Source organism: Suillus paluster (genome assembly GCF_016628075.1).
Source record: "Suillus paluster strain FC165 chromosome Unknown EDB91scaffold_477, whole genome shotgun sequence".
Taxonomy (NCBI): domain Eukaryota; kingdom Fungi; phylum Basidiomycota; class Agaricomycetes; order Boletales; family Suillaceae; genus Suillus; species Suillus paluster.
The window spans coordinates 1-15143 of NW_024538037.1; the positions used below are offsets into that span (position 1 = coordinate 1).

General features: G+C 50.2%; 3 protein-coding genes across 3 annotated transcripts; 1 reads left to right on the top strand and 2 right to left on the bottom strand.

The window, feature by feature from the left end:
- Nucleotides 1-400: 400 nt before the first annotated feature.
- Nucleotides 401-1744, top strand: EDB91DRAFT_1258505 (uncharacterized protein; the record flags this gene model as incomplete). Its single annotated transcript, XM_041324347.1, has 1 exon — nt 401-1744. The coding sequence occupies one exon, from the start codon at nt 401-403 to the stop codon at nt 1742-1744; it is 1344 nt and encodes a 447-aa protein (XP_041168465.1).
- A 3992-nt stretch (nt 1745-5736) lies between these two features.
- On the bottom strand, nt 5737-10152 carry EDB91DRAFT_1090004 (uncharacterized protein; the record flags this gene model as incomplete). The annotated part of the gene is made up of 6 exons (XM_041316614.1): nt 5737-5775; nt 5829-6855; nt 6909-8304; nt 8356-8972; nt 9027-9803; nt 9863-10152. 6 exons carry the CDS (start codon nt 10150-10152, stop codon nt 5737-5739), a joined length of 4146 nt encoding a protein of 1381 aa, XP_041168466.1.
- Nucleotides 10153-10478: 326 nt separating this feature from the next.
- On the bottom strand, nt 10479-11763 carry EDB91DRAFT_1090005 (uncharacterized protein; the record flags this gene model as incomplete). Its single annotated transcript, XM_041316615.1, has 5 exons — nt 10479-10861; nt 10969-11039; nt 11097-11301; nt 11354-11431; nt 11496-11763. 5 exons carry the CDS (start codon nt 11761-11763, stop codon nt 10479-10481), a joined length of 1005 nt encoding a protein of 334 aa, XP_041168467.1.
- Between the last annotated feature and the right edge of the window lie 3380 nt (nt 11764-15143).

Below are 15143 nucleotides of genomic sequence, written 5' to 3' on the forward strand. Positions count from 1 at the left end.
GTCATGCCAGATTTCCCTGGAAAAATCATATTCCTGAGATATACAAGGTCCTCCTCCCCCCCTGATCACCTTTATGTCACTATTCCGATATTGCACCTCAATAACGATATTGAAAACAATGTAACTGAGGTTATTGAGGCCTAGGAATCGATTGGTGATGGTCCCAGAGCATCCAGAGGTCGACAATGATGTGATATGTCAGGTGGGCTGAAAAGTCAGTATTTTGACAATATCTCCACAACCCAACCGCCGTTTTCTTTCATTGTTGGCTCATATCATTCCTAGAAGTGCCCTCCAAGATATGTACCAGCCCACAAGAAGGAATTTTTTTTCAAGTTTGAAATGTATTTCTGAAATGACCATATAAGTGACACACACTCCAATCATCATCGACTGTAGAATGACTTGGGCGATTCTTGTCATGCAGGCCAGAGAATACCTGAAATCAGATCCAGTCCTGTGGATCCCATCTAAGATCTGGTTCGAGCTTCTGAGGAGACGGGTACGGGAGATTCAGAGGACCCAGATATCCATCGTCAAAAAGAATCCACCAAATCTTGGCGTTCTCACTGGAGTGCTCAACCACATGCTTCGCTCTACCACATCAACTCCTATCGTCTACGACTCTCATGTCCGCGAATCTCTTGCCCTCCTCGAGTACAGAAACATCCTCGAAACCGCAGGAATGTTTTTCTTGCAGGACTTCGATATCAATAGCGACACCTGCCTGGATGAGGTGCAGCAAATTGATGACGTGCATGTACTGGCCCTCATGGGCGTAAATGCAAAGGCTCAAAGGGACCGGGCAGTGAGAAGAATGGACGCATGGCAAAGCACCGAGTCGGAACTGGAGGATTATCCTCTTGGTCGCACACCAACATGGACTCGACTCAAGGCAGCCATTGCCAACTCGCCTGCAATGATCATGAGACCCTGGATGTGGTCGCCCAGATTATCCGACACTCAACTCTCCGTCGGACGTTTGGTGGTCATGTTCACCAGGCACATGTGGTTGATGCTCACGCCCGAAATCTTCAAGGGCATCAGACCCCATCCAAACTCACTTCAGGAGGCCATGAAGTGCTGGACGATCACTAGCATCGATGACACTCTTGCTGCAGTCACATTCGAAGCATGCAATGCCGGACTGCATGACAGTATGGGCATCACTCCTGGTCGCATGGGCCCGAAGTCGAGGCCCTTCCTGGACAGGTGCACTCTGTTCTTTCCCGACCCTGATGCCGCCCATAAGGACAATACTCAGTGGTCTGGGCTGTGGGAGGGAGATGGATACATCGCAGAATTTCACAGGACGATGAAGGCAATGGATGAGGATCAGCAAGAGTTGCTGAAACAAGGATTACGCGAGGTATTTTCGGATCTTCACTGTCTTCCTGCGAGCGGTGCAAGAGTGTGGATGCAAAAGAACAATGCCATTGTGTTCATGACTAATCCCACATTCTACAAGATTGATTGTATTGGAAGGGGAGGCGAGAGTCAGAAGAGGGCCCCAAGAGCACGCCGCACGATGAAGCTGATCAAGGGTAAACGCATATTTGCAGCTGACCTCATGGACTCTCAACCCTTTGACGCTGATGGCAATCTGCGGAGAAAGACAGAGAGACAGAAGCGGCGGGAAATTCAGAAGAAAATGACCATGGCCAAGAAAAACAAGAGAGTCCCCCCTCCACCACGTTCACAGAGACCATTTCCCATGACCCCACTGGAAGATATTGCGGAATGAGCGATGGATGTGGATGTACTGTATTGATAATTTTTGTGAATAGCACCTTGGCCCCACCATTGCACGAACTTGGGAACGCAAAACCGCTGTCCAAGTGCTCATATACCAGATGAACCTGAATGGCAGCTAATGGTTTCATTCTTTGGCGTGACAATCCCAGATAGATTCAGAACTGCTGCCACATGCAATACAACTCAATTGCAAGGCAACCATGGCCCCCTTTGTCGTTGGCTTGCGGGCATGAAGCACAGGATGCAAACCTGTGAATGTTAACCGCTTCCATTAGTCCACCCCCTGCCTATGAAGAGCACGATTTCATAGATCAGGGTGCTGTCAGTGGCGACGATCCAAACTAACCTAACTAACCTAATGCCATCCATTTTTCATCAACACAATTTTATTTCAAACCTTGGGACCCTAGCATGAAGCGCAGGATGCAAACCCATGAATGTTACCTGCTTCCATTAGTCCACCCCCTGCCTACGAAGAGCACGATTTCGTAGATCAGGGTGCCGTCAGGGGCGACGATCCAAACTAACCTAACTAACCTAATGCCATCCATTTTTCATCAACACAATTTTATTTCAAACCTTGGGACCCTAGCATGAAGCGCAGGATGCAAACCCGTGAATGTTACCCGCTTCCGTTAGTCCACCCCCTGCCTATGAAGAGCACGATTTCATAGATCAGGGTACCGTTGGTTGAGCCATCAGAGTCTTCATCGGCATGGTAGACCCCTGTGAGGGACGAGTTACTACTGAGCAAGTGAAAACCGCTGCCAGGTGCCAGAGCGAAACATACATTCCAATAACGTGCATCGCCTGAGTTTCCACAGCTTAGGGTGACCACTATGCATGGGAGGTAATGCTCTTCTACCCTCTGCATCGGATGCACGGCTAATAATTGAAGGTCGGATAGACATGAAGGTTAATGTGGAAACCAGGACGATATACAGAAGGTCGAGCGGCCAAAGAAAATGGGTCTCCCAGTGTTGGAGCGATGATCTGTCTTGTATAAATAAGAATGATCGGATCAGCAGATCAGCAAACAATGGGGTTGCAAGATACAAGCACCAGGATAATGTCATGTCATACCTAGGATCGATTAACAGATTCGTGCGGACCCTAATCATGTCAAGGCCCAAGTTTCATGGAGCTGAACAATGGGATGGAATGGATAAAGAAATTCGGAGGCTATGAAGACAGGGACAGTAAAGTGACGGGAATATGATGTGTGGACTCTAGGATGCTGGGGCAATCTCAGACTTGAGTACAGCACATACATACAGTCTGCTGGAGGAACACAATGTCAGCGACATTCAAGAGGAAATCATGAAGTCCAAGATTCTGGACTGGGATTGTGGGTCCAAACAGGGATCATGTTGAAACAAATAAAGGACGACAGGGCAGGCCAAGAAAGCGAGTTGTGCAGCGTCATGGGTACATTTGCTTGACCCCTATGTTCATGTTCATGACACTTGCAGGTAGCAAGCAGAAGGTAGATTTTGCGACTATTCAGGTGGACACATCCACTGGCAATGTCCAGAATTCCGGTGGAAAATGTATCATATGTGCTACCACAAGTCCAGTACCTGATCATTTGCCAGCCCAAGCGGATGTGGTGCACCACGTCCCCACTAATGAAGCAATCAGCACTGCACACGATATATTTGAAGAGGATGAGATTCACGAGGAGGAAGACAGATTTGATATGCTACAGTGAATCGTGAACTCCGGCATCCTGGATTGGAATCCCCAGGAATCATGGACTGTGAAGCATAGAACGCCTCATAGGCCACATATGGATCGACATATCAAGGAACGGTCGACATCGAAAGAAGGCAGCAGAATGGCTGAGCAGGAGGACGATACACAACAGGATAAGCTACGTCGGCCACGCAGACAACTACCAAAGAAAGGAATTTCACGTTGCCAGTCCCAGAATTGTACCTCTATTGTCTTGTAAATTACACTCGACCACGGGCAGCAAACACAATACACGAAATTTCATGAATCACAATAGTGTCAGATGTGTCGTTCACACGACAAGTAACCCATGCCAGCAAGAATCTCCGGATGATGTGGATGGAATATACTGTGGGGTGGTAATAGCACCTCCATCCCTGCCGGTGCGCACAAAGTGAACGACCAACCTACGACAGCTGACAATACCAGCAAAGAGGAAGCCATCCTTAAAAACCAAGTAGTTCACCATACTTGAACAGTCATCAAATGGTTATACTTCAACCTGGCCCTTATAAAGCATACAGAATCTCACTACAGTATATAGGGCAGATCACACAACAGAACATATAGATATGCCAGAATACCATGACAATAGTTCCAGCCTCCTCTCACTTACTATGACCATAGGAACATATCTGTGGCTTCTATGTCTGTAAATTTGCGATGTACTATACCTATACTGGTGATACCAGATGTCTCTATCATAGCGTCCCAGCCAAAGATCGATTTTTCAGCCTCTATACGACTTGCCTGGCTTCAGGTAAGACTCATTCTAGAGGGCATTTGACCATCTGAACACGTTGGTCGAGCCGGACTTCGCTCTAAACATCATGTTCCAAAGATGTCCACCCATGCCATGCTCCCCCACCCAAAGATCGATCTTTTCAGCCATCATATGGCTTGCTTATCTTTAAGTAGGACTCGTTCTAGATGTTATTGGACCATACAAACACGTTGGTGATGCCAGATTTGCCTCTAAAAATCATGTTCCAAAGTTGACCACCACCCCTATCATGCTCCCTCACCCAAAGATCGATTTTTTCAGCCTTCATATGGCTTGCTTGGCTGTAGCTAGGACTCATTATAGAGGTTATTGGACCATCTGAACACGTTGGTCGAGCCGGATTTCGCTCTAAAAATCATGTTCCAAAGATGTCCACCCATGCCATGCTCCCCCACCCAAAGATCGATTTTTTCAGCCTTCATATGGCTTGCTTGTCTTTATGTAGGACTCATTCTAGAGGTTATTGGACCATACAAAGACGTTGGTCGAGCCGGATTTGGCTCTAAAAACCATGTTCCAAAGTTGGCTGCCCCTGTCATCCACCCCCACCCAAAGATCGATTTTTTCAGCCTTCATATGGCTTGCTTATCTTTAGATAGGACTCATTCCAGAGGTTATTGGACCATACAAAGACGTTGGTCGAGCCGGATTTGGCTCTAAAAATCATGTTCCAAAGTTGTCCACCCAGGTCATGCTCCCCCACCCAAAGATCGATTTTTTCAGCTTTCATATGGCTTGCTTGGCTTTAGGTAGGACTCGTTCTAGAGGTTATTGGACCATCTGAACACGTTGGTCGAGCCGGATTTCGCTCTAAAAATCATGTTCCAAAGTTGGCTGCCCCTGTCATCCACCCCCCACTCAAAGATCGATTTTTTCAGCCTTCATATGGCTTGCTTGGCTTTATGTAGGACTCGTTCTAGAGGTTATTTGACCATCTGAACACGTTGGTCGAGCCGGATTTGGCTCTAAAAATCATGTTCCAAAGTTGTCCACCCAGGTCATGCTGCCCCACCCAAAGATCGATTTTTCTAGACTTCATATGACTAGCCTGTCCTTCAAAAGCATTTTTCCTGGGGGCTATTGAGCCCTCTGAACACGATGGTAAAGCCAGAATTGCCTGGAAAAATCGTGTTCCTGAGATATACAAGGTCCTCCTCCTCCTCCTGACCTCATGTATGTCACTATCCCGGTATTTCACCTCAATACCGATACTGCAAACATTGATCCTAAGGTATTTGAGGCCTGTGAATCGATTGGGAATGGTCCCAGACCTTCCGGAGGTCAGCATTATCGTGATATGGGAGGTTGGCTCAAATATCGGTATTTTGAACATATCTCTACAATCCAACCGCCGTTTTTCTTAATTGTTGGCTCATATCCATCCTATCGATACCCTCTATGATATGTACCAGCCCACCAAAAGATATTTTTTCACAAGTTTGAAACCTATTTCTATTTTGACCCTATAAGTCATACAGGGAATCGCTGTTCTGGGTCGACGGCTGTGGTAAAGGCATCGACATGGCGCAAGATCATGGGATAGAGTAGCACTCACGCTGACATCCGTGGGCATTTGAAGCGAAGAACCGACCTGCACAAACGCGGGAGGCATCGGCTGCGCAGCACTAGGTCCGTCCTGCGAAGCAGAGCCTGACCCAACGGCTGCCGAGCTTGTTTGCACAGGGGCATCCAATTCCCTGAAAGGGTTGTCCAACGCTTTCCGGATCAACAGCTGCATGGCGCTGTTGGGGGCACATATGTCGCAAGGGACTCCACGAGGAGGATCAGTGCACCGCAATGCGAGCTGCTCACCATCCATGCAGAGACCGTTGGTGTATCGCCTACATTCCGTGCCAAACATTACGTCGTCCAATTCTGCCAGGCAATGGTCTGATGCATGCTTCGCCTTGCTAGGTAGCGACTTTCCATGCTTGTCAGTGACATAGAACACATGAGATTCTCTGCCGTCGCGACCTGCGCGACCCATCATCTGGTTGTTGACGATAAGTCCATACGCAGGCCTGAATATCACCACATATCGGACGTTGGATCTGTCCATACCCTGAGCGAAAGCTGTGGTGCACGCCATCACCTTCGATTCGCCTCGGTCCCACAGGTCGAGGTTGTACGCCTTCGTGTTGCCAGGCTGCCAGAGCTCGCTGTGATACATAGCGCACCTAGCCTTTCTTCCAAATTCTTCTGTCTCAGCTGTGGAGCTAAAGAACACCAGCATGCGGTCTTCGTCTCCCAGAAGTAGAGATAGAGTATGAACGAGGTGATGCAGGGATTCCCTTGCCGCAATGGGTTCCACGCGTGCGACGTGCATGCCGATCTCCGGACGGTTTGTCGCAAACCTGACTTCGTTGATGTCATGCAGCAGGATCCCGAATGGCTTGACATAGCTCCCCACCCGGTGAGGAGGTATGGTCCCCGACATGAGAATCATTTGCACCGACGCCGCACTGAATTGGCGAGCAAGAGTGAGCCATTTTGACGCGCGATCTGGATGGCAGTTGAGCACGTCGTGGAACTCATCTACATAGAATCTGGTAAACTTCTTCCCGAGGGGGGACACCAGGAGACTGAGGACGTCATGTGAGTAGCTGTGGCGGCAGGATAAGAGAGGTTCTGTTACCTAGCAAAGGCTTGAGACGAACAATTTTCCACCTGCACGAAGAGCACCTGGACGTTTTCAGGCACATCTTTGCGCGCAGTATAGTCGTGGCAACGTAGTCCAGTGGCGGCGGTCTTCATATACTGTTCTTGGAGCAATGCGACGAACGGACAGACCACGATGCATTTTTCAGCCTCGTCTAGCACCGGCGGAACCATCCATAACATGCTCTTGCCTCCTCCAGTCTTCATGGTGATGACGAGGTCGTGAGTTTCAGTCATGATGGCAACGAGCGCATCCATCTGGTCGCGACTCTTTTCTGCAGCGGTAGGATCCTTCATGATCTGTCTGATCGCTCCTCGGATGCTGTTTCTCATCTCCTGAACGACGGGCGGTGGTGACGAAGACAGACCGCTATCAGGGACGATGAAGCTGGAGAGGTCGTCATCGCTGGTTAGGCTGATGGTCTCCATCTGAACGTCTGGAGCTGCGGTGCTGGGGCGACGAAGACGCTTGAGCTTCCTAGGCGCTTCCTCATCATCATCATCCGGCTCGCTGATATGCTGAGGGCGATGATGTTTGCGGTATGCCATCGGCGCTACTGCAGGTGAACTCGATAGGGACAATACAGAGGAATGGGCCTGGGTGATGCTGACGTCTCTGGCTTTTCCCTTGGAAGCATAGGCGATGGTCCTCGACGGTCCAGGCTTGCCAGTGGGTGTGAATAGCGATTCAACAGCCTGCACCTTAGCCTTCCCTGTTGAAGGATCTATGATGGAGGCGAATGAAGGCGGCCGGTCAAAAGCATGCACTGCTGTCGCCACAGCGGGTGAACTCGACAGGGCTGATGCGGTGGAATGGGGCTGTTTAATACTTTCGTCTCTGGCTTTCGCCTTGGAAGCATTGACGACGGTCCTAGACGGCCCATGCTTGCCAGCGAGTGTAAACGGCGGCGGGTGTTCAATAGCCTGCGCCCTGGACCTCCCTTTCGAAGAATTCATGACGGTGGTGAATGACGGAGGCTGGTCGAAGGCATGGGCTGTAGCCTTCCACTTGGCGGTGGCGGTGGTTGGCGAGGACTGGTCCGCATCAATAGCTCTAGCCTTCCCCTTCCATGCCCTCACCGCGGGTAATTCTCCCAGATCGCTAGGTAATGAGGCGTTAGCCATAGGGGCAGGGGTGGCTGGTGGAGGCTGGCCGACATCATAGGCTCCAGCTGTCCCCTTCGATTTCCTGACCGTGAACATTTCTTCCTGATCGCTGGTGGGCACAATGTCGGGGGAGGGGCCGGGGTCCGGCAATAATAAGTCCGGTGATATTAAATGGGAGACGGCGGCAGCAGAAGAGGGTGGAAGGGGAGAGTCTGAAAGCAAACGTCCCAATTCACTGCGCGGCGACTTTGCTGCGGTAGCATTCCCTGCAGGCGATTGAGACAGAAGCATTCCAAGGCATCTGTGGTGGTGCTCACCTGTCCCGTCCTGGAAGAACAAATCCGAGGTATTAAATTCCAGATCCATGGCAGGCGGCGCCCAGCCGCTAGACAAACTGAGTCCGGTGGGATCGTTACTTTTCTGGTGTTCTTGCAAGCTCGCAGAGACGGCGTGTTGGATGAGGGTCTTTATGTCGTCGTTGAAAAATGAGGTGAGAACGCCAGTCATGGTCTTTACGACTTGGTCAGAGATGGACTCGAAGTCGACCCCTCGCGTCGCTCTCGCGATTTCCGCACGACGCAATCGAACCGGTTGTTGAGGCGGCGAGGAACCGAGACCGAGGAAGATGTGCCATTCGTTCGACACCCATCTTTGCTGGATTATCGTGTTGTTCGACAATCTCGGTACTGATCCATGGACGATGCCGTAGTGTGCGTGGTCCGTATTAGTGGAATGATCCGCGGACTCGGCCAGAATGCTGTCAGCTTCTGCATACGACTCGTTGGGAGAGATGAATTCACGACCCATTGTGATCGTGCCTTGGCGGAAATCTCTCAATCCCCATCGACATTCGAAGTATTCATAGTTCATGTGCTGAACGTTCGCAGAGAACCTTGCCGGGCTGATTCTCTTCCCATCCCCGACACAGAGGTAGCTGGAATGCAAGAATGCAGTCAGAATGATGACCCGAGGGCCAGAGGATGCTTACGTTCTGTAGAGATGCTCTGCATCCTTGCCATACACAATCCCTGCCAGGATGGCCTCAGCGGTCCGTAGCCCCCCTCCCAAGAATTCAAGAATCCAGAAGGCGATATCTTTGGGCACAAACCCTGGGGTGCACGAGTCTCGATCGGTGATGCTCGTTTTCTTACTGTATCCGGTCAGAAGGAACATCTCGGCTCCTTGCATAAATAGATTCCTGTGTCGGTCAGCATTGGAGATTTGATGATCAATAAATTGAGTTCCGCGCGAAGAAATGTGGGTCGTGATGTAGAGCAAATGGTATGCCGGCTCCCAGATGCGCAGGGTGCGTCTCAGCAGTTCCTTGACTGCAGGTATGTTCCATGCGATGCGACCCGCGTTGTCCACCATAGCAAGGTTATACTGCTCCACCAAGAAGAGAAGGAGAGAATGGCGCTTCTCGAAAAACGGGTTCTCCGATATAAAAGAGTAGCCCCTCGTGGTGTTTGTGAGATCATCCTTCACCTGATCTGGCATCTTGGTCATCACGTTGTTGCTTTGCGTAAGGGCCCTGTAGCGTGACTTCATGTCCTGTGCTAGATGCTGGATGCCCTCTCGCAGCTTGTCCAGGTGCATCGTTTCCACCCCGATGGTGATCCATTTGAAGTCTGGATCGACGAACACTTTGGCCTCCTGCGTTTGATTGAACGCCAGAGATGATGCATACTGCTGCATTTCATAAATCATATTGAATGACGTAGGGCGACCCAGCGACAGCGCTTTCTCGTGTACACGAGCGACGCGCCTGGTGAAGCCATGCGGGTTCAGTTTTTAAGTAGAGAGTAAACGTCACGAGTCGCTCACTCGAAGTCATCTGGATGCACGCCGTCTGTATCCTGGTCTTTGTCCAACAATGCTTGCAGGATCGCAACCAAATTGCAAAAGTACTTCCATTTTGCGAGGTCGGGAGTGAGATCCGTGGCTTCATAGAAATTTCCATCCGCGCGCAATGCCTTGAGCCAGATGGCTCTCTGAATAGGGTTTGCCCACGATGCATCGCACTGCGTCGGGTCGGCATCGACGAGGGACCAAGCCAGATTGTGGTAGGAAATCATCCTGCTGCGACGCGAGGCATGGGGATCCTGCAAGAGCATTATCAGCTCCTCCAGGAGACGGGTTTGCTCTTCGGAAAGGGAGAATGAGAATTTAAGAGGGCAATCTAAGTGAAGGCAAATCATGCATCGGACGAATTGTATAATATGATTGGGATAGTTCTTGTTTGATTCTGCGACCGGCTTCCAATATGTATCCCTGTGGACGGACGGAAGGAGGGTCAGCAAAGATGATCCCAAGCGGTGGTGAAATAACTCGCGTCTCTCGGGGTATGTTTTTGCCGTGCACCAAGATTTGCTTAGGCTGAGCTTCTGGGGATGACCATCCAAGATAGTCGCTTGCTTTGTGGAAATGATCGTCTACCGTCTCAGCGAGTCAGGGTGAGGATGCCATCGTGTTCCTTGTCAGCGTGCTGCTTCTTGATTTCTTGTGCCGCTCGTCTCTGCGCGGGGTTCATGCGGTTTTCTGTCATGAACGTGTCCCAGGCCATGCAGCGGACAAGCGGGGTGCGTTCTCGTTCCGTGTCAGCGGGAACGACCAAGGGAGCATCCAATCCAGGCAAGAACGTTTCTTTGAGCCTGTCTTTGAGCTGAGGTCTGGCTCCTGGAAGAAGGTCGTTTGAGATCTCGAAAATATGAGCCTCTGACCCCAGTGAAAATCCGATTGAACGAGGCATGCTCGATGTCGAACGTTTGCTAAGGGCTCCGTCTTGTGCTTCTCCCTGCAGTGCCTTTGCATGGTTGGCAAGTCCTTGACAGAGTAGGTGCAGTCAGTTGACATAACACATGCATAACCGGCGGTGGGGGGACTGATGAGCTGAATGGGAGGTCCTCCAGCAACTTGGTAGCTTGACGCACTCGGGTTTTTCGTAAATCTCGGCTTCGGAGCAGAAAGCCAAGAAAGCCTGTTGAACAGCTGTAGAAGGCACCTGTTACGTGTCGTGGTTTAGAGTCAGTGAGTTTCGAGGCGTGCATGACCGATGGACATGCCTCGTACGAATGTTGATGTTTCTTTCTGTGACCGACCACCATCCCAGAGGTCAATGGCGCTTGGCACGTATAGCATATCAGTATTTTCAGCTCCACATGCCACACAGACCCCCAGCGCATCAAGAGCCTCGTTCGACTTCAAGTAGTCCACCGACGGCAGGAGTTTAACCGTGTCAGAATCGACAGGAGACCCATCGTCGACTGGACGTATATCATTAACATGCTTGAGATTGATCGATGCCGCCATTCTCACCTGTGGGAATAATCCCCTGAGGGGACGGAGTCCCTGGCACAAGAGCTTGCGCTGAGACATCACGGTCTTGGTCCATCGCTGAGCAACAAAACGGCACGGGTCAATACAAGGCGATCATTAGCAGCTGTCCGACGATGCTCACGAGTATCACGAGTGTCAAAGACCTTGATGGAGACGCCGCCGTTGTGGTCAGCGATGACGTGCTTCTGCATGTCGTCGCGCTTCCTCAATTCTTTGTCACACCCAGGCAATGGGCAGGCATAGTGAGTGTCGGATTGTGCCACGATGTACTCGCGTCCCCCGATGATGAAGGAAGCAGGGAAGGAGTGATAGCGCCATTTGTGTTTTCGGGCCTCTTCATTGGTGTATGGGCCGCCTTCGCAGTCAGGAAATTCACAGTATTTGGACATCTATATGGCGAGCAGAGGATATGCAGATATAGGTATGTCTGGTGCTGTATAGTTGGTGGTCGGAAGCTTTGAGCACATGCAGTCTTATACAATTTCCTGCGACGATCAACAATCCTAAACCTGCAGGGATGTAGCATAATGCGACTGCGACAGGCTGAAAAAAAAAAAAAAAAAAAAGAAACACACCCAAAGAAAAAGAATGAAAAAAAACGACAGTTAGTGGTCAGAGGAATGGAGGGACGGACCCTTCAACCTTAAGATGAGCATATATGGTGCGTAGATCAGCAAATCGAAGCACCCCTGGTCACGCTTAACATTAAAAATGGAGGGACGGAGCCATTTGGAGCGATCGCTGCCTACATTAAAAATGTCGCACCAATACAAAGGTTTGCGGAGCATTAAATCCAAGAGCCCATCGCATTCATACACAGGACCCAAATAGCTTCAGTTCAGTACGTCCGAGCGCCCTATTTCGGAGCATAATCCAGACTTAGACATTTGCTTGTGCCAAACAGGCTTGGAAGCGTGCTGGCCGTCGGCCCTGCTGCAGGTTTCAAACCAGGGATTAACATACGGAGCCCGAATGGGACTGTCGAACAACAAAATAGGAACGCGGATCAACAAACGCAAGTGCCCTGGCTTGGGAGAAGATACATTTACCGGTTGCAAAACGGGTTTGGCACCATGGCGTCCATTCCCTGCCAACAGGAAAAAGGCTGTGGCATTGTTTTTCCTCCGTCAGGGGTTGGGTTTTCGGCCATCCGATTTATTCAGATATGTGATGTGCTGTAATGCACCGCACCTTAGTTTTCTTTTTGACTTACTCAACCCCACAACGACCACAGCACTCAGTCTACTGGTAAGAGTATCGATCAATCTCTGATGCCCCAACCAAATCGCACTTGCAGGATGATATTTCGATGGGTTCGTTGAGCTCTATACGACCTCAGGATGACATGAGAAACGCCCAACAGATGCATAGCGAGGACGACCGCACTGCATGCATTATGTCATGTTTGGCCATGTGTATTCTTGGTTTATCTTTGCAACTTTCTCTCCTTGTGCTCCAACCATCATGTAGACGTCTCTCTGTATGGAGAGACGCGCTTCTGTCTTACTTCAAGAAGTCTGCATGATGGGGTCACTCCCCCTCTTTCTGTACATGAGAGAGTTTCTGGGCTGTACATGCCTGGTTGGGTGTTGGCTGGATCAGCTATTTTCCTCTATGTGCTCCAACTGTCATGTAGACGTCTCTCTGTATGGAGAGACGCGCTTCTGTCTTACTTCAAGAAGTCTGCATGATGGGGTCACTCCCCCTCTTTCTGTACATGAGAGAGTTTCTGGGCTGTACATGCCTGGTTGGGTGTTGGCTGGATCAGCTATTTTCCTTTATGTACTCCAACTGTCATGTAGACGTCTCTCTGTATGGAGAGATGTGCTTCTGTTGTACTTCAAGAAGCTCTACATGATGGGGTCGCTCCCCCCTCTTTCTGTACACGAGAGTCTCTGGGCTGTACATGCCTGGTTGGGTGTTGGCTGGATTTGTTTTCGCATTTCCCTGTCTTTCTGATGCTCTCTTGTCGAGCGATCCTTCGATGAAGGCCAGGTAAATTGTTTTTGCTTTTGTGACGTTGCTGACATGTAAGGTGACTCTATCTACGTCCGCAGTGAGGCACGGGGGTCTCAGGAATCTGCATCCCTCGCGATCATGGATTGTTGTCGCTTTTTGAGGTGCCGACCAGTGAGTTTGTCTAACTTTTGACTTCATCACCCATCAATAATGCGACCTTGAAGGCTGGGCAGAGTATTTTCGCTCTTTTGAGGCATCGGGCATGCAACAGCATGTCAGGACGACGTCAAATTCCTTTCCGTCTCTTCGCAACCACTCATTCCGACTTTCTGTCCCTTAGCGCGACCTTTTGCTGAATTCACCTGCAGCTCGCTGTACGCGAAGTGTGATTGGAAATGGTTCTGTGATTATGCGCGTAGAGTATGTAGCAATACACCTATGTAATTATTACCAGGTAAATACAGAAAATGAGGGGTGAGCAGGCATTGCAGCTGTATCACAAGGTTTAGGCATGCAAAATAAGCGACATCAGTGCGATGTTGGATGCCCTTGATGCCTGATGCCAGTGACTCTATATGTTGCTGCACAGTGATGAGACGAAGATGAGGTCGAGTCATACGATGAAACCGGGGTAAGAACGGTAAGAACGCGGCCCATCTCGCATGACAGGGGGGGACGGACATGAATGTGGAAGAGGTGACGGCAAGGGGGGACGGCCATAAAGGGACGGGGACGGCCATGAAGGAAAGGGGGACGGCCATAAAGGGACGGGGACGGCCATAAAGGGACGGGGACGGCCATAAAGGGACGGGGACGGCCATAAAGGGACGGGGACGGTTGCATAAGGGGGGGGGACGGATGCAAATGCAGAAGAGGTGACGGCAAGGGGGACGGCCATAAAGGGAGGGGGGACGGCCATAAAGGGACGGGGACGCTCCCACGACGGAGAAAGCACGGATTTCGATCGAAAGAAGGGCGGAGGCCCCAAAAAAGGACCGTGCGAAGGGGGACGGGGGGACGCTTACATGAGAATCGTCCCAATAAGGCAGGAGGGGGACGGGGACGTTTGCACCCCTGCAGACGGACAGCACATTATAGATAGCGCATTTTTGCTTATATAAGCAGTCCCACTTGTCATGCTGCCTCCCCCCAAGATTGATTTCCCCAGCCTTCATATGACTCGTCTGTGTTTGACTAGAACTTGTTCTTGAAGCCATTGAACCATATGAACATGCTGGACATGTCTTCTTGGTCCATAAAAATCAAGTTCCAAAGTTGAGTTGAGTCCACTGCCCCTATCTTGCTGCCTCCCCTCAAGATTGATTTCTTTGGCCCTCATATCGCTTGCTGGGGTTCCTGCAGCACTTGTTCCCAAGGCTATTGAGCCCTCTGAACGAGCTGGCAATGCTCGATTGGTCCAAAAAAATCAGGTTCCAAAGTTGACCACCCCTGTCATGCTGCCTCACCCAAAGATCGATTTTTTCAGCCTTCATATGGCTTGCTTGTCTTTAGGTAGGACTCGTTCCAGAGGTTATTGGACCATACAAACACGTTGGTGATGCCAGATTTGCCTCTAAAAATCATGTTCCAAAGTTGACCACCACCCCTATCATGCTCCCCCCCCAAAGATCGATTTTTCAGCCTTCATATGGCTTGCTTGGCTGTAGCTAGGACTCATTCTAGAGGTTATTTGACCATCTGAACACGTTGGTCGAGCCGGATTTCACTCTAAAAATCATGTTCCAAAGTTGTCCACCCATGCCATGCTCCCCCACCCAAAGATCGATTTTTTTTCAGCCTTCATATGACT